The sequence below is a fragment of the Penicillium robsamsonii genome (assembly GCF_028829455.1).
Source record: "Penicillium robsamsonii strain IBT 29466 chromosome Unknown utg000002l_segment0_segment0, whole genome shotgun sequence".
Lineage (NCBI taxonomy): Eukaryota > Fungi > Ascomycota > Eurotiomycetes > Eurotiales > Aspergillaceae > Penicillium > Penicillium robsamsonii.
In genome coordinates this window covers 733,613-749,807 of record NW_026643220.1, presented here as the reverse complement: position 1 = coordinate 749,807, position 16,195 = coordinate 733,613, and the positions used below count along the sequence as shown (strand labels likewise).

The 16,195-nt window shown below is 48.0% G+C and overlaps 8 protein-coding genes across 8 annotated transcripts; 3 read left to right on the top strand and 5 right to left on the bottom strand.

The window, feature by feature from the left end:
* Positions 1 to 818: 818 nt before the first annotated feature.
* Positions 819 to 3,582, bottom strand: facB (C6 transcription factor FacB/Cat8; the record flags this gene model as incomplete). Its single annotated transcript, XM_057227805.1, has 3 exons — positions 819 to 2,024; positions 2,089 to 3,038; positions 3,096 to 3,582. The coding sequence occupies 3 exons, from the start codon at positions 3,580 to 3,582 to the stop codon at positions 819 to 821; spliced, it is 2,643 nt and encodes an 880-aa protein (XP_057087146.1).
* Positions 3,583 to 5,325: 1,743 nt separating this feature from the next.
* N7447_003529 (SET domain-containing protein) lies at positions 5,326 to 7,152 on the bottom strand (the record flags this gene model as incomplete). Its single annotated transcript, XM_057227804.1, has 5 exons — positions 5,326 to 5,412; positions 5,490 to 6,069; positions 6,130 to 6,656; positions 6,715 to 7,034; positions 7,113 to 7,152. 5 exons carry the CDS (start codon positions 7,150 to 7,152, stop codon positions 5,326 to 5,328), a joined length of 1,554 nt encoding a protein of 517 aa, XP_057087145.1.
* A 145-nt stretch (positions 7,153 to 7,297) lies between these two features.
* Positions 7,298 to 7,727, top strand: N7447_003528 (uncharacterized protein; the record flags this gene model as incomplete). The annotated part of the gene is made up of 2 exons (XM_057227803.1): positions 7,298 to 7,651; positions 7,716 to 7,727. 2 exons carry the CDS (start codon positions 7,298 to 7,300, stop codon positions 7,725 to 7,727), a joined length of 366 nt encoding a protein of 121 aa, XP_057087144.1.
* A 148-nt stretch (positions 7,728 to 7,875) lies between these two features.
* N7447_003527 (Ygr210 GTPase family protein) lies at positions 7,876 to 9,731 on the bottom strand (the record flags this gene model as incomplete). Its single annotated transcript, XM_057227802.1, has 10 exons — positions 7,876 to 7,924; positions 7,978 to 8,098; positions 8,149 to 8,328; positions 8,388 to 8,593; positions 8,644 to 8,855; positions 8,911 to 8,942; positions 8,998 to 9,091; positions 9,154 to 9,473; positions 9,576 to 9,625; positions 9,696 to 9,731. The coding sequence occupies 10 exons, from the start codon at positions 9,729 to 9,731 to the stop codon at positions 7,898 to 7,900; spliced, it is 1,278 nt and encodes a 425-aa protein (XP_057087143.1). The 3' UTR covers positions 7,876 to 7,897.
* Positions 9,732 to 10,477: 746 nt separating this feature from the next.
* On the top strand, positions 10,478 to 10,866 carry N7447_003526 (uncharacterized protein; the record flags this gene model as incomplete). Its single annotated transcript, XM_057227801.1, has 2 exons — positions 10,478 to 10,591; positions 10,651 to 10,866. 2 exons carry the CDS (start codon positions 10,478 to 10,480, stop codon positions 10,864 to 10,866), a joined length of 330 nt encoding a protein of 109 aa, XP_057087142.1.
* Positions 10,867 to 11,934: 1,068 nt separating this feature from the next.
* Positions 11,935 to 12,597, top strand: N7447_003525 (uncharacterized protein; the record flags this gene model as incomplete). Its single annotated transcript, XM_057227800.1, has 1 exon — positions 11,935 to 12,597. One exon carries the CDS (start codon positions 11,935 to 11,937, stop codon positions 12,595 to 12,597), a length of 663 nt encoding a protein of 220 aa, XP_057087141.1.
* A 389-nt stretch (positions 12,598 to 12,986) lies between these two features.
* N7447_003524 (uncharacterized protein) lies at positions 12,987 to 13,982 on the bottom strand (the record flags this gene model as incomplete). Its single annotated transcript, XM_057227799.1, has 1 exon — positions 12,987 to 13,982. One exon carries the CDS (start codon positions 13,980 to 13,982, stop codon positions 12,987 to 12,989), a length of 996 nt encoding a protein of 331 aa, XP_057087140.1.
* An 815-nt stretch (positions 13,983 to 14,797) lies between these two features.
* Positions 14,798 to 15,870, bottom strand: N7447_003523 (uncharacterized protein; the record flags this gene model as incomplete). Its single annotated transcript, XM_057227798.1, has 2 exons — positions 14,798 to 15,401; positions 15,564 to 15,870. The coding sequence occupies 2 exons, from the start codon at positions 15,868 to 15,870 to the stop codon at positions 15,034 to 15,036; spliced, it is 675 nt and encodes a 224-aa protein (XP_057087139.1). The 3' UTR covers positions 14,798 to 15,033.
* Positions 15,871 to 16,195: the final 325 nt, after the last annotated feature.

Genomic DNA, 16,195 nt, shown 5'->3' with positions numbered 1-16,195 from the left:
TAATAGGTTTGTGAGAATTTGAATCGCAAATTCGCAAATTGGAATGTTTGTGATGTAGCATAATACACATTATATGGAGAGGGCAATGTCAAATAGCTAGTCCGAACACCACGTCAGATATAACCAGATCGACAAAGAAAACCTCCATAAGCTTGCATTATTGACTATTTACTCTAAGTTCGCGCATTCATCCTGCTTTGTTGCTAGTCAGAGAGTTTCATAGTACTGAATTTATCATATCTTTTATACTTGTCAAGTAATATCATTCTAGGGGCTAATATTCTTGGCCTTGCCAAGTTAGGGCTGGCGTTCAAACGACCCTAGTTCCATGTTTAGAATTCCAAGGAGCTTCACGGGTACATCCAATTTCGATCCGGGCTGAATGGGTCATGCATGGGGCCAAGATTCTTTACGAACTACATACATGCTCGGTATGTTCCTAAGTAGTACCTCTTTTCGCGCTGAGACACAGATTAGAAGATTCCTATACCTATATCCAGATCTACTTCGGATGTAGTCAAGACTTGTTGTGATAGAAAGAGTACCGTAATCATCAAATTCATATGTACGCGATATCTTAGGCGTTGCCATCCCAAGAAACTTTGCTATATACCAGCGAAAGTAGACAAAAATGGCTGCAAGCATAAGGGAAGATCAAAGATAGATGAAGATCAAAGATAGATTTAGGAAAGACGCAGACCAAAACAAAGAGAAAATAAACGCCCGAAATCCACAGGTATCATGAATAGAACAGAAAGCCGGAAAGCCATTTCAAACCCCAAATCCTTCCAGAAAAGAACACACCCAACGCTACATAATTAGACGGCCAGCCGTCGGTCCCAGCCATTGACCAGAGAAAACTCATCAACCTCATCGTCACCATGCATAGCAAAACCATGGAAAGGATCGATGGTCTTGATATCCTCAGGACAGACTCGGACATCGGGATAGGGCGCCAGAGACTCCTCAGTACTCCCCATACTCTCACTCGAATAGCTCAGAACGCTCTGCGTAGTATGTTCTTGCTTATGTACGAAGTCACCACTACTGGCGGACCACGCTTCGGGCGAGAGGCCATGGATATCACTCTGCGGGTGATTGACAAGGGATGAGTCGTTGGGTTTGCGGCCGTATTCTGCTGCAATAGAGGCGAACGGACCCGGGTCTTCACCGCATTCTTTGCCGCCGTAGATGCCTGTGAATATGTTGGAGTACCCGCGGTCCATGTCGCTCAGTACATATTCCCAGTCAGCCATTGTGATGGCGCCAGCTGTGGGGTCGGAGGGCGTAGAGCAGGACATGGAGCGTTGGTGGTCGTAGCCCAAGGATACGGCTAGGCGGGGGTCTGAAGCTAGGTCCAAGGGGGAGTGGCCTTTGTCGCTGAGGTAGTGTGGAGCGGAAAGGTAGTCAGGTTGAGAGAGGGGCAGGCTGCTCCAACTAGGAGAGCGGAGCGACTGGGCCATAAGTGGGGGTGTGGTTCCAGAGATTGTGTTCCGTCGAGAGGACTGCGGAGAAGGTTGGCTGGGAGGTTGCTTATCACGGGTGGAGCATGCGATAAGGCGAGACTTCAAGGCCTGTAAGTGCTTCTTGGGGGATTTGTTCGGCTTCTGTGTTGGTGCTACCATTTCCGGGTGGTGCTGCTTGCTCATCGATGAGCGTCTTCCGTCGTCAACAGAAACCAGGGCGTTAGACAGCGTGCCGAATTCAGAAGCTGCTACACTCGACTCTGACTGGAGGTACTGCATGGCGGTTCCAAGCAATTTCTGGCTATCCTTGGCCAGTTTGCTATCGCTTTTCACATCAAGCATTTGCCAAAGGAGTCCAAGCCCGGAAAAGAATAAAAGCTCTTTCCTGTTAATGCAAACAGACAAACACAAACGCCTCTCATCGAGCAATTCAAGAATCTGAATGATATGCTTTGCTGAGTCGCTCAGCACTAGGGCAGACGGAGAGCGAATGTTCCCGTCGGCGTAGCAGACAGCCGGGCGATGGATCAAAGATCGAATGAAATAGTAGACAAGTGACTATGGTGGAGTCAGTATTTCTTTTTTTGTTGTAAAACATCAATGAATTAATGTTGGGACTTACCAGGAGCGGGGACCGACTACTCGTGACGTTTGTGCTAGGCTTGTCCTGACTGAATTCGAGACGAAGATGTGGCGGCAACGTGTACAGCCACTCATCTAATTGCCCTGCCACTGAGCGCATCTTTGAAACGTACACATCGTAACCAGATTTTGAAGGGAACAAATCCTCCAAAGCCTTGTTCAAGATTCTTGCAGCTCCGAAGAGAGCGAGGGCACTGGATATCCGAGTGGATTCGCCAGGAAGGGTCGGCAAAAACCCTGTTTCTGTAACATTCTCATCGTCCGCATCAACCGGATACTCAGTCTCGATATCCTCTTCGCGCAAAAGGACCGGCAGTCCAGTAAGTGCGGAACAGAAGCGGTCGAGCACATATTGCGACCAGAAAACCTTCTTACGAGTCTCGTCATCTAGCGGATTGGTCGAGCTTTCTTGGTTTTCGTGCATGCCGAGCTGGTGGCATATATCAACACCAAGGGCACGATAGCGAAGCAAGGTGCGGTAGTCGCCTTTGGTCATGCAGTAGATCTGACCAAGAACAAAGCACTGCAGGCTGGAAACTGACGTTTCACTAGAGAGCGAATCAAGGGTGGCTGACCAGTTCTCTTCGAAGAAAGTCGGGTCTTGGTTGGTCCGCGAGATTGACGAAAGTGCAGCGATACCGAAAATCAGGTTCAACTGCGCCATCACATGGGGATCGCGCCGGAGAGTCCCAGTATTGTTGAGATACTGGCCGTAAGCTTTCAGAATGGTGGGACGATGTACTACAGGGTACAGCGGCGCCCATTCTTGGAAAAAGATGTTGATCAGCTGGTCCGACACCAAGCGGGGTGGTGTTTTCACGGCCTGGTTAGTGGAACTCTGGAATACCGAGGTAGACAAGGCAGTAAGCGCCCCTATGGGAATCTTTGTTGCCGACTTGCCCTCACTGACAAGCTTATCGGTAAAGACATCTGCGCATGTAAGTTAACTTCATTATTTCCATTTTAAAAGGGAAACGTATAACATACTAGCAAATCCCAGTGTGCTAGAAAAGCCTACAAAAGGGTTCTCCGACTGCCGGGATGGTCGGGCCATCGATCGCTGTACATGAAACACCCCACCCGATGAATCCGAAGTGGTCGACTTCACTGTCGCAGAGGCAGAGGGAGACCGGGCAGAGGTGGCTCGATGCGGTGGCGTAAACGAATGTATCCGGGACAAGACATCGATCTTTTCGTCCTTCTCATCCAAGAGGTCTTTCAAGTCTTTGACTTCGGATTCTAGACTCCTAACTCGCTCTTCGAGCGACTCGGTATATCCACGTGGGAAGGCACGGCGGCTCAGTTTGTCGCTGGTGCGGCACTCGAAGCCCACGTTGGCGCATTGCGAGCAGCAAGGTCGAACACCGTCGCAACGTATTTTCTTACTCCGGCATCGGTCACAGGCTTGGGCGATACGGCTCGTTGTGCCAGTCCCACCGACTTTGATCACTTTCATAGGCAAGATACCAGGCATGTTGTGCAGAAGGGGCACATGGGCCGCCTGGGGTAGAGTGGGTTGTATTTGGAAGCCAAAAGTGTAGAGGTAACACTCCGTATAGATTTCTTGATATTGAGACAATGCAACTAAAGAATTAAAAGAATCTCCAGTTCGAATAAGAGTATGCAGAAAGAGGCCTAAAAACATGGGGAGGGACTCGGGAAGATGGGGACACGCCAATGCTGAGTCAGTTTAAAGTGGGCCCGCTGACCTTCCTCGGGCGCCAATGAGCTCGCCGTTGTTTCAGTGGTAATTGGTATTGAAAGCGTACCTACATATTCACTTTAAATAAATTCTGAGCCTCGAGTTATTATTGGTGATTCTTTTGCCTACAGAGCAAACTCGCCCCCCGGATTCTTCCTCGACATTTCTTATGACGGTTAGATCCTCCCGGTCCCCCCGCACTCCACATTCCAAACTCCTTGGCTGATATGGAAGGGAATGTACATGGCTTTCAATGGGACAGTGACACCTCTTTCGAAGTACATATACTATGGAGTACAGCATACTGAGATAGTGATTTGAGTATAGCGTGCTCGGATCCAAACCGGTTGCGGTAAGCATTACCGCCCCCGACTTCTTGCTCCGGCGCCGGTTCTGCAGCCGCGTGTCTCCTATGTTGGCCTAATGGGTGCATTAACTTTTGGTCCGATGATCGGTCACTTTCCATGGTTAATATGTCTTACTTTCCACTAGAATATATCGAGATAACTCCGTAATCCTTCCGATCAACATAGTACTTTGTATTATATCACCCTACGGAGTTTCTCGGTCACTCGGGTCTTGTTGAGGTCAAAACAAAATCCAATCCAACTCTAACCATAACAGCCGAGAAATCCCCCAGAGTTTTAGACTTTATATTCATAGTGAAGTACTCTTGACTTTGTAGTGGCGAACACCATGATCAGCTGGGAGACAATCAAGCACACTGAAATTCGAAAGGATTTGTGTAAATTATATTAACTCCACATTAACTATGAAAGCCTAACGAAGAACGCGGGACATAGTTCGATATAATCAAGATAATCGCCATGTGTTTAATAACGACAATTGAATTAATACATGTAATTATGATATTGTCATGAAATCCCGTTTCGTTCCGCTTAGCGAGTTTTGCCCGAGCGATCAGCGAACCATGGCTGGTAAGTCAATAGCCCCACTAGGCTCCGGCCTGTTGGATTCACGATCTACATTCTGCTCCTGTGCTCCACTACGATGTACATCCCGGATTCCTCAATATTGGTTCTAATTGTAGAAATGCATTCTTCAGTAATATTAACGTCACCGGTGTACCCGGGGAAGTTTATGAAACGCCATACACTGCATTCAATGCTAACCCGGTCCAGCGGAGATCGGAAAGTCAAGGTTCCTGCAACTGGCTTCCCCGCATACAACTCCCGACCCTGTAGATCATGATGTTTACCCCTTTACAACTCCATGATCTTCGACTATAAACGTCATACTTATGGGTTTTCTGTCTTTTCGTCACAATCAAACGATAGTAGCGCCTAGTCCGATGCGCTACGTGGGGTGTGGGGTTGGCTCTTTTTTGAGATGATCTGGCGGGGACCGCGCTTGCTGCAGCCTGTTAGTGGGCTTTAGAGGATATCTAGGAATGTTTCGGATGCTTTGACATGTCTGTTGGGATACTACTGCGTTTCTCTAGTCTGTGCTCTGGTCTTCATCACACCCAACAAGATCTGGGCCCTTGATTTTGCATCATGAAAAGTCGTCGGCTTCGTCCGGCTCCCCTGTCTGTGCACGGAAATACTCGGCCACCGTTTTAGAAGCCAGTAACTCTGTTCTCTGCGGGCCATGGTCAGTTAGGGGGAAATTGGAAAGAAGAGGGCCCTTTGAGACAGTCGGGAGATCATATTACTCACCTGTTTTGTTAATTCGTCCACAGTCTTCTCCAGCAGCTCCCCTTCCAAAATTCGGTATTGCGCAATCGATGTGAAGATCCCAGGTCGGAACATGGAATCCAAAGCCGCTTTGTCCTCTCGCAGATTCGAGATAATTTCCTCAGTCTCCTGGAGAAGAGCGAGCTGAGTTTCGAGCCGTTCGAGAAGCAGCACCGCAGCACGAAGCTGGAAAATCTCCCACAAGGGATCCACAGCAAGTAGCTCGCGGAGATGACTGGCTGATTGAATCTTTTCGCCTTTCCAGGTCGTTTCCAACTCCCGGCCCCCGTCGGTGGTCTGTGCGATCCCGAAGTGAAGCCCGTCTTCTTCGTTCACGCATGCTATCCAGGCCAGCCCACTCTCCCACGTTAGTTCTTTGGAGCCCCCCTCAGCCGAAATTCGAATTCCAGAATTGTTCTGGCAGAACATCTTCTTTGCGAGGGCGAGAGGGTCATCCTCTGGGATATCCAGATTGAGGAATATTTCTCGTGCTTCCGTCGTGCCGCTTTCCAGAAATCCGTACGAAAATATCATCTCAGATGCGGGCTTCTCATCTCCGTACCTGTCGTGCCATACGTCAGCCAAGCCCCCAATGACCATCTCCACCGTAGAGGAATCTCACGAAATCGTAACCTCTTCTCCGGGCTGGATAGCCTTGCCCCATCGTAACTGAAGAATGGCGTTCCCATCCGAGTCTGCATCATATAGCGCCTTGACCTCATCACCGGAGCCATGATTAGCCATATCAATACAAGGCACCATCGCCAGACCACTTCTAGGCAGATCCAACATGCGCGATCGATAAGCAGCGTCAACATATTTCCAGTCGTGAATTGTCAGCGTGCCAGTCTTCTCATCCCACCAGCTCCGTTGACACCACGCGATACCCTCCGTAGCATGGCGGAGCTGTTCAAACTCTCGCTCAAGAGATGCAAACTTCGCATCCAGAGCTTCTTCAAGCGACGTGCCCCGGAGAAGCTCTTGTTCCTCGGCCGTGTAGAAGATAGGCAGAGGGAACGATGGAGGTAGGAACTTCACGTATTCGGTCCAGGGATTGGAGATACCGATGGTTTCGTGTGCTGAGTGCAGATCGGGGCTGCTATGGGATAGTTGAATGAGTAGGAATATGAGGATTGCTCCTCTAGCCGTCTGTGTATCTTAGTTGGTTTTCTCCATTGTAATGTAGATGTGGGAGAGCAGCCCATACCCTTCCAAAGTCGCCGATTGCCTCCAACACCTCGCGCAAATGCCTGTCGGTTTTGGCATGATTATGAACAGTCTCTAGGGATAAAACTAGATCTGAAGGGATTTGTAGGAGGATCGTGGGGTTTGTATCGTTCTCGCTGCTCATCTGGGCTTCTGTTGCGACGAGGGCACTGCCTTTGTCTGCGCCATGTTGATCAGATCCAAGCTTGTGAGCTGCGATACCTTGAACGACGATCCCATTGAGCCGCTGCCAAGCTGGCAGGGATTCGATCGGGATGTACTCGCGCTTCATTGTGAGGTGAGTTGGAGGTTGGTGTTTGTCTACTTAAAATATCGCGTCGATGACGATCGTTGCTTATCGATAAGCCCAGTCCCGAGTTAGAACCTGTCTCCACTTACCCTTTTTGGACAAGATCAAATTGCAGCATAGCAACGTCATATCACCGCTTGTAACGTCATATTACCGAGTGGATAATCATAACAGGTAGGTTAAAGTAAACGTTCTTGCTGTTCAAGTACCTATAATAACTCGTGATTCCCTGGTCACAATCACTATATATCTTCTACCACGAATGCTACACAGCATGTTTGTTCCACAACAAACTTGGCGGGTCATCCTACCGTTACAGTCCGTCATTCATCCGTTAGTTCTCCGTGCACCACTTGGGATCCGCCATTACTCCATATTCGAGGACTGGAAAGGGAGTTCGGCAGAGGACCACACACGCAAGCGGGCTCAGAAGGGCGATGCAGAGGATATACATTCAGAGGCAGCGGCCACTGGGCTGAGGGAAAGGAAAACAAACCAGGGTCTTGCAGATGACACCAAGTCCCAGGGAATTACGGAGAGGGGTGGGACCAAGTATGGGAAGAAGGCTAAAGAGGAGCATCCCAAAGCGCCAGAGCCGGTCATTGGCATGAATGACGAACGGCCAAAGGTCAGTTCATATGAATGATGGGGGAGTTTATTACATTTTGCTGACTGCGTCCCAACCTTTGCAGAAGGGCAGTTAAAGTCGAATATCTTGTGGTATTCTATGGCGTTGTTCGAGCTTGACACATTCATTGTCGACGACCCAAATTTTGTAATAATAGTGAATCGGAGTAGAGAACAAGGTCATAAGACATTTCCATTACTAATGTCATATCATCCATTGGGAAAGGCAGCACATAAACGGACTGGTCTACCGACCAACCTTGAACGATAGGATCTGCAATGGTAATCAGTCAATGAACCGTTGTATGGTTCAGCGGGGTCACTTACATCGTTTTTCCCGACTGCCACAATGTCATCCTCGGAGACTCGAGTTCCACCCACTCCTTCGACATAGTTGATAGGTACATCACCCATCACCTTCCGGGCAACATCACCGACAGTACTGTTTCTGTGGGAGGTTAGACAGGCTATGTCAGTCTCGAAATAGGAAGTACTCACTTATTGACCAAAACACAGTCGCGGAATACAGCAGTTCCAGTGCCAGAGTTGAATGTGGCCACGTTCCGGACGGGGAACACTGGTACGAGACCTAGAAGCTCGGCCGCTCGGGAAAGACATTGGACGACTCCGGTCGATCCAAATCGATACAGCACCATGTCTTTCAGGTTCTCAACCCGACTGGAGCGAAGCCGTTAGCAAGGTTACAACCCTCCTATGAGCACTAGCACTGAACATACGTTTTCAATTTTTCGTCCATCTCTTTGAGGCCTCCTCCATCTGGATCGCCCATCTCGATCAAATCTTCTCGCGTGTCGACAAACTCGCTGCCTTCGACGTACTTGATGTAATCCTGCTTTGCCAGCCTTCGGAGGAAAACCTCAGATATAGCGGAGCAAAGCACAATGCTTTGGGGATCTTGCATTTTCGCGATTTTGCTAATGTTCTGCAATTTCTGTCAGAACAATTCAAGGGTTACCAGCTAGATCCTCGTACCTTGTCTGCATCTGGATGGTCGATCTTGTTCAACGCGAACACTGTGGGGAATTTCTCATCGATGAAAGCATTAACAACAAGCTCTACCGTCTCATTTGACCAATCTTCCAACGGCTCTTTTAAAGCAAGTTTATCCATGAATCGCGCAACAGTGGAGTGGGTACTTCCATAACCGGCAAACTGTTTCTGCAATGTGTCGACGGGGTTTGCCTCTGTGCTAAGAGTCAGTTATGTGTCACGTAAATAACGTTGCAAAAGTTCACTGACTCAAGGCCTGGTGTCTCCTCTTGATAGAGCCCCTAAGGATAGTTCAGCATTTGTCCCTTGTTTCATTGTTGGCACTTGTAAACGTACCACCTCTCCATTAGATTTCCTAGCACCCATCGCACAATCTCTGATCGCAACCACTCAATGTCTACTGATGGATCATATCCTCGAGTAGCCTTTCCTGTAGGTATTTATCAACACCCGATTTGCGCCATTGTATTCAATCCGGCACACCCAACTAACCTTCAGCATCCGTGGTCCCACTCACATCCACGACGTGAATCAGAGCATCGGCATGACGCAGATCGTCCAAGAACTTGTTACCTAGTCCGCGACCCTGATGCGCACCTGGGACAAGACCTGCGACATCTAGCAACTCAATTGGCACGGAGCGTCGCCCTTCGTGGCAGCCTCCATAATTGGGCTGGCACCGGTCTGAAACATTGTGTCGCATGCATGGGCAATCGATCTGAAGGTATCCGATGGCTCGCTGGGGGTCAATGGTTGTGAAGCTGTCGGGTGTCAACACGGCCTGCGCGATCAACTGCGATAAGGAGGAGATGCTCGGGTAGAGCAATCGGGGCGCACATACGGGAAGTTTCCTGTTCAGAGCATAATGGATTAGATTTTCGAGGTCTATTATAACTGCATTCTGGTTCACTTACCGACTTTCGAAGTCGCATCGGTCAAACTGTTCAATGTGGTAGATTTTCCACTAGACGGCTGTATGCCCCTCACACCAGTGGTCAGTGGGGTGGTGGAACAATTGGAGGGGAACGACATACCTTTCCCACCAGTCCGATTAGCGGATCTCGAGGCATATTGTAGAATGGATGTGTCGAAGAACAAAATATCCTCAGAATAACACAATGACCAGGTTCACCAAGTCTCCACGTGCCTTGGAGTTGGCTGTCTTTCGATAAGAAACATTTTCTGCCGTATCAAAATAGAAGGCGGTGTCTTCAACGGCTTGTATACTTTTATGCCGCTTTAGGACGCCGACTACTGTTAACTCGTTGAAGCCTTTGGTTACTACTGTGTCTATTTTCGCGCCTTGAGATCATTCTAGGACCAATTGAGGATTGCAACTGGGAGTATGGTATATTGACGATAATTCACAGTGAAACACATTTAGTAACCGTGTACATCTGATCGGTCCATCATCCCCGTCGTCCAACCTCAAGATATCCATTGACTCCTCGATAGACCTCGAGTGATAACCAGGGGATATGCATAGCGTCTTGTCAAGGAATAAAATGAACGGCTTTGCCACATTAGGTGGTCCATCAGCTATGACGCCAATCCCCAAATTTTAACCATTAAATGACCCGGCAACATAAGATCTCCAATAGAGAGCAAGTCCCGAAGATGAAGCAGGGCCCAGCTGGTTCTGGAGGGGAGAATATCCATGGCCCTGAATCTAATGTCGTCATTGTAGCAAACGTCACAGCGTCTTGCCATCGACAAAGAATATGGTACCTAGATATATAAACCCTCTTTTTCATACCATGCTTCATTTTCAATATCATACTCGGCTAATTCTGATACTTCACCACCGAAATATAAAATGACTGACGCTACTTTCCACACCACCATTCAGGACCTTCGCAGGGCCGAGTCCAAGCTTTCCTTGTTGCATGGTGGCAACCCCCCAGCGGACTCAAATGTCTCTAGAATGAAGGTGAGTTATTTGGAACGTAACGCGGAGTAGAAAACAAATCACTAACATATTACCTATAGTCTATCATCGACCAAAACACCAACAAGCCTGCACATATTGACAAGATCAAGGCCAACCTGCCTCTACCTGATCAACCTCCAGTCGCCAGCGACTGGAATTCCCTCGACCAGCGTATTACTGGCATAGGATCTGGACGTATCGAGTTCCCTCCTGACAACAGTGGCCTGCGTGGAGCCCCGGCCGCCGGCAGTAGTGCTGAAGAACTTGGACTCTAGGTTATTGAAGGAATGGATCACCTTCCCTCTGATACTACGACCGGTCAACTAAGTATATGAACATGAGGATTTAATATGTGTACAATAGCCATTTTGGTAATTCATTACGAGCGAATGAGTGGATTTCAGAACTTCCTCCGGGTTAATTTGTTTTTAGACTCATAATGTAGTCGTAATAGTTCACCATTGCAGATTTGGAGGTGGCTATGATTTTATATACAACAAGAATAGACAGCTAACAAGCAGCCTTGTGTGATGTTTTTAGTAGTCTTCTCAGCGGTCCTCAGGTATTCTTTCCATGCCTTTCTTTTCTATATATATTTTCTCCCCTTTCTATAAAACCGAGAAGGCAGACAGTGTTTCCTGTTGATAACCTGGGAAGTAGGATTGCCAGAATCCGGATGCGTCGCGCCAAAACCTGCTATACAATAAATGTCCCAAAGTATGTAGTTTTGCATGACAATAGATATGCCAACTCATTTATTTTCAAACTTAACGTAAAATCAATTGGAATCATCCAGGGTATACATCGTACGTGAAAATAAAGAAGTTTGAATGGTTTGCATATCATTGCCTAGACCTGACGTCAATTGCCTCTTGCATAGCCAACTTTCGGTCTCGAGATGAATTCAAGACAGGATCCTGGATATGTGGGGCATGAGTTTCCCCTTTTAATGCCTTTTAGAAACATGAATACATCAGAAGGGACCATGTGCTCCACACCCTCCGTTCTATCGGTTTCTCCAGCCACCAAACAGAGTGTCCCAAGTAAACTAGTTAACCTGACGGCGACTAGCCGACCAGATTCTAAGGGTAGATATCTTGTATAAACTCCTGTTGGTCAGTGTAAGTATGACATCAAAGCTCTTTAGTACACGATCAGTTTCTATGAGGGCACCAGATACTTCCAACATTCGGTTCGATTATGGCTCACTGGGTTCCTATATAGACCTGCCACCACAACCGTGTAGCATCCATCTATCATTCAATTATCTCCCATCTCCCTTCTACCAAACACCTCTCCAATAACTCAGATCTACCTCTTTTACTTTTTTTCCATCTACAATCATGGATATTCAAGGCACCCCTCTTCCTCATACCGGCCGCGGCACTAAGGTCACCAACGATCCTCGTTCACAACAGCGCATTGAAGAAACTTCTGGCCCTATTACAAATGACTCGCTTGCCGCAGAGTCCATCCGCCAAGGTGGCGGCTTCTCTGCCAACCGTGGCGCAGAGGCCATGGGCGTCTCAGGAAACCAATCCACAGCAAAGAACACCAACACCTCCGCCTCCATCAAGCTTCCCTCTACTCCATCTGGCTATCAACGCCAGGACCGTCATGAGGAACAGAAGTACCCCGAATGTGTGGTTGGTCAGGGCAACTTTCCTGGCACACACCTAGACAACTCTGGGTACTCCGGTGGCTCAACTGCAGCCAAGAAGGAAATGGGCATCAAGGCTGGCGAATACTCTGCTGCCAGCGGCAGTAGTGGTCGCAGTGATCAGAATGACGTGGCCAGCGTCCAAAATGGTGGCCTTCCCTCCGACAATGCTAAGAATGTTAGCTTCAACTCGAAGGTTGGCTCCAGCGAAGACCCCTCCCGTGAGTCTATCAACCAGTTCCAGCGCAGCAATGCCGGTTCTGCTTATAGTTCTGGCCGCCCTGAACAGAAGCGTGTGGATGATCAGAATCAATACGGGCAATTGGAGAGTGATCAGCACGCTTAAGTCTCCCTGATTTGAGATCTGGCCCAATTTTTTCATATTTTTATTAGAAGAATGCAAGCGAGCGTGCTTTGGTTGGACCCGGCTTAAGCTGGGGTTATGAACTATGGGGTTATGATTCTATACATTTATGTACAATAGCAGCTAAAAAGACATATGATAGTTACACCTTCTTTTGACTCTTTTTTTACTCCATAACAATCCCTTGCACTCACTTCCTTCGACATTGTCATTGTACACGAGCTTTTCTTTCCTACATATTTCCAGCATAGTAGAAATGCATTTTCAAAAATAAACCTCTGATATTTGTCAACTTCGATGGACCATAAGAAGCAAAATACGATTTGATTGATCTACAATCATGTGAATGAGATATATATATTCCAGGCGTATTAAAACATGCGATACTCATCCTCATCAGATTCCGAACCGGAGTCCGACTCATAGTCACTATAAATGGTCTCTAGGAACTCATACTCATGCTCTCCCACCGAGCGTAGCCGGGTGCTTTCCAAAGGAGCAACAATGATTCTCAAGGGGATCTTCATCGTCTCATCCACATGCACATTGCACTCCTCACTTTCCAGAACCCGATCACTTTCTCCAACCGAAGCCTGTCCCCTCCGCCTCCAAAGATAATTTCCCAACTCAAGCAATCCAATAGTGAAAATGGAAACCCAAACCATTACCAGGAGAATGATCACTGTTGGAAAAACTCCCGGAAGAGGATAGTGCGAGAACGTCAAGGTTTTTGATCTCAAAGTTGGGAGAGAGAAGCGATATGTAAAGAAAGAGGACGAATAGCCCAACAAGGAATGGGAGGAATATGCAGACGTGGTGTGTTTGTGTTCCTTGTTTAGGGTGGCTTTTGTGTGGAGGTATTGTAGAATATCGCGGTAGTGATCTTGTCTCTGCGCAGCAAGTGCATCGATGCTCTCGTCTTTTGGAGACTGGTGTTCCTTTTCCCCCGTATGTTGACTGTAGTGCTTGTGCATTGGCTCGGGTATTCCTGGGGATGCTGGTATCAGGATTGAGACTGTTGGCTTCCCCGATTCGGAAGTTCCTGTCGCATAACGATTATTTGGTGTGTCTTGCTCTGTTTGTTCGTTGTTTTGGTTGGTTGGCCATGCTGGGTTCTGTGTATATAGGTAAGTCGCCGAGTCGACAATATAGGATTTGGGACTTACTCCGTTGTATTTGACATGTGGTGGGTCTGGTTTCAGATCGTAGGGTTCTTTCTCAAAGACCTTCCATATTCCACGTGCATTTGGATCTTTGTATTGTTCTGTCTTGACCCATTTGCTGGTTTGGATAGGGTGGGATGTAGTTGATTGGGTAACAGCCAAAATAAGTGCAAGTGTGAAAATGGAGGGGCGGTTGATCTGCATTGTGCAAAGAGGGAATTGGTTAATCTGATGGCCCAGTATATGCAGAAAGAATGAATTGCCTGAAAAACGAGAGCATTGAGTTCCTTATATCTTTTTTTCAAGGACAGGGGAGATATAAACCGCAAGGGCCGTGCCTTGAACACAAGGAAGTAGCTGTGTAGGACAAAGGGAAACCCCTCTCAGGTTCGGTGCCCAATACCAAATCTGTTTCTAAATCTAGGCCAGTGCTAGAAGACCTGTGAGCTTAGTATAGGATTCCTTCAGGGCGCTATGCATGGTGATTGGCTAGATTGACACCTGCTGAACTTGGGATATGCACTTTATCCCTTGTTTAACGCCAAGGGCGAGGGGCCTAGGGATTGATCATATTGATCGGCCTCAACTCAGAACGCCACGGTAATAGTTTATCCTACGATGCAAGGCTAATTATCAAGGATTGACTCTTCATACTATATGTACGGAGTACTCCGTATGAAGTCCATGATTCATCGCTATGTTGACCCCACCTGCCATCTATAATTCTTGAGTTCGCTACGGCGTGTGACTGATTACATCCGCGGGAATTTAGGGTTGACTGTCTTGGACTGAGGACACTATCGAATATTGGAGGGGCTCGAGACCAATTTCATGTGCGGCCCATTGTTTTATCGCACAGGATTATACAGATTATACAGCCAGACCTTTTGAGAATATCAACTCCTACAGCAATCAGACACAACGTGGTTTATGCAGGTGTCATACTGTGGGGCAGTGCAATGAGTGGGATTTGCATGGGATGTCCATTAAAATTAACCGAGACCTTACTTAGAACCGAATCTATGAGGTTGGTGATATCTCACTGGAATTCTTGCCTTTTTCGTACACCATTGAAATAACGCCGAGTTGGAACAAAAGAGCAAATATAGAAAGATACCCATAGGCCGGACCCCATAAGACATGCACCGTCTGAACAGACGGTATCAGAAACCTGTACAACCAGAGAACCCACTCGCAGTGAACAGTGTGGGAAGAGCAAATAACAAAAGGTAAATCAGACAAGTCGAGAACATTTTTAGACTGTCAGCTTCTTCATCTCCTTCTGGGTCAAGCCAGCAAGCTCCTCGAACACCTTGGTGAACTCCTCATCATCCTCCTTCTTGCCCTTGGCAGCCTTGGGGGTAACCATGACCACACTGGTGGGGCGCTTGGTGGCAGCGGAAGCACCGAGCTCAGCGCGGGAGTTGACAAAGACGTAGGGAATACCGTGGTCCTCGCACAGGACGGGAATGTGGGAGATAACATCCATGGGGGAGATATCGGCAGCGAGAATGACAACACCGCTGGGGACACCGATGGGAGCGTTGGCGGCGGGGACGGCAGACTTGCGGAGAGCCTTGACGACCTCCTTAACACCACGCTTGAGAGACTTGTTGACGGCAGCTAGAAGTCAAAATGTCAGTAAGGATGATCTGAAGATAAGAAAAAAAAAGTTGCGCAACGATGCGATCAGTAGACATAGGTGATCCGAGGATCCGATGAAAATCGACCATGTGCACTGATAGTAAAAGAGTGAAGGAAAGATTGATAAGAAATTGTACATACCCTTCTTGACACTCTTCAGGACCTTCTTGGCCTGCTTGTCCTCAACCAATGGGTTGGCGAACGGCACGAGGGCGCCAATGGGGCGGTCGACAGCATCGACCTCAGTCTCGCCCTTGACAGCGACAGCGCTGGTCTGCTCAAGACCCTCCATGGCCTCAGTGTCAATCTCCTTCTCTACTGCATCGACAAGAGCAGTCTTATCCTTCTTCTCTTTCTTCTCCTTCTTGACCTTGTGCACACCGTCCTTCTCCGCACGCTTCTCCTTCTTCTCAGCGCGGTCCTTCTTCTCGACCTTGTCCTTGCCCATAGTGACGGTTGTGGGAAATTAAGCGGAAGAAATTGAGTAAAATCGAACGAGAGACCGAGGTGGATGGAGACGAGTCACGGGTGAGGGTGGTGAACTGAGAATTCGATGCCGAAATCGAAATAATTTTTAAAACGGCGCTAACCCGTTTCGAGCACGGTTTGTTGCTGACATAATACTAAACAAGGCGGCGCCCGCCTTTAACCATCTTCCCTTTGATACAGCTCCAGGACAAGTTGCGCAGTGCTTCTTGCCTCATGTCCCATTAGAGAGGAATTTTCGTGGGGCTTACGATCGGCTGATCCTCACAGTGAGCTTTAATAGGTCT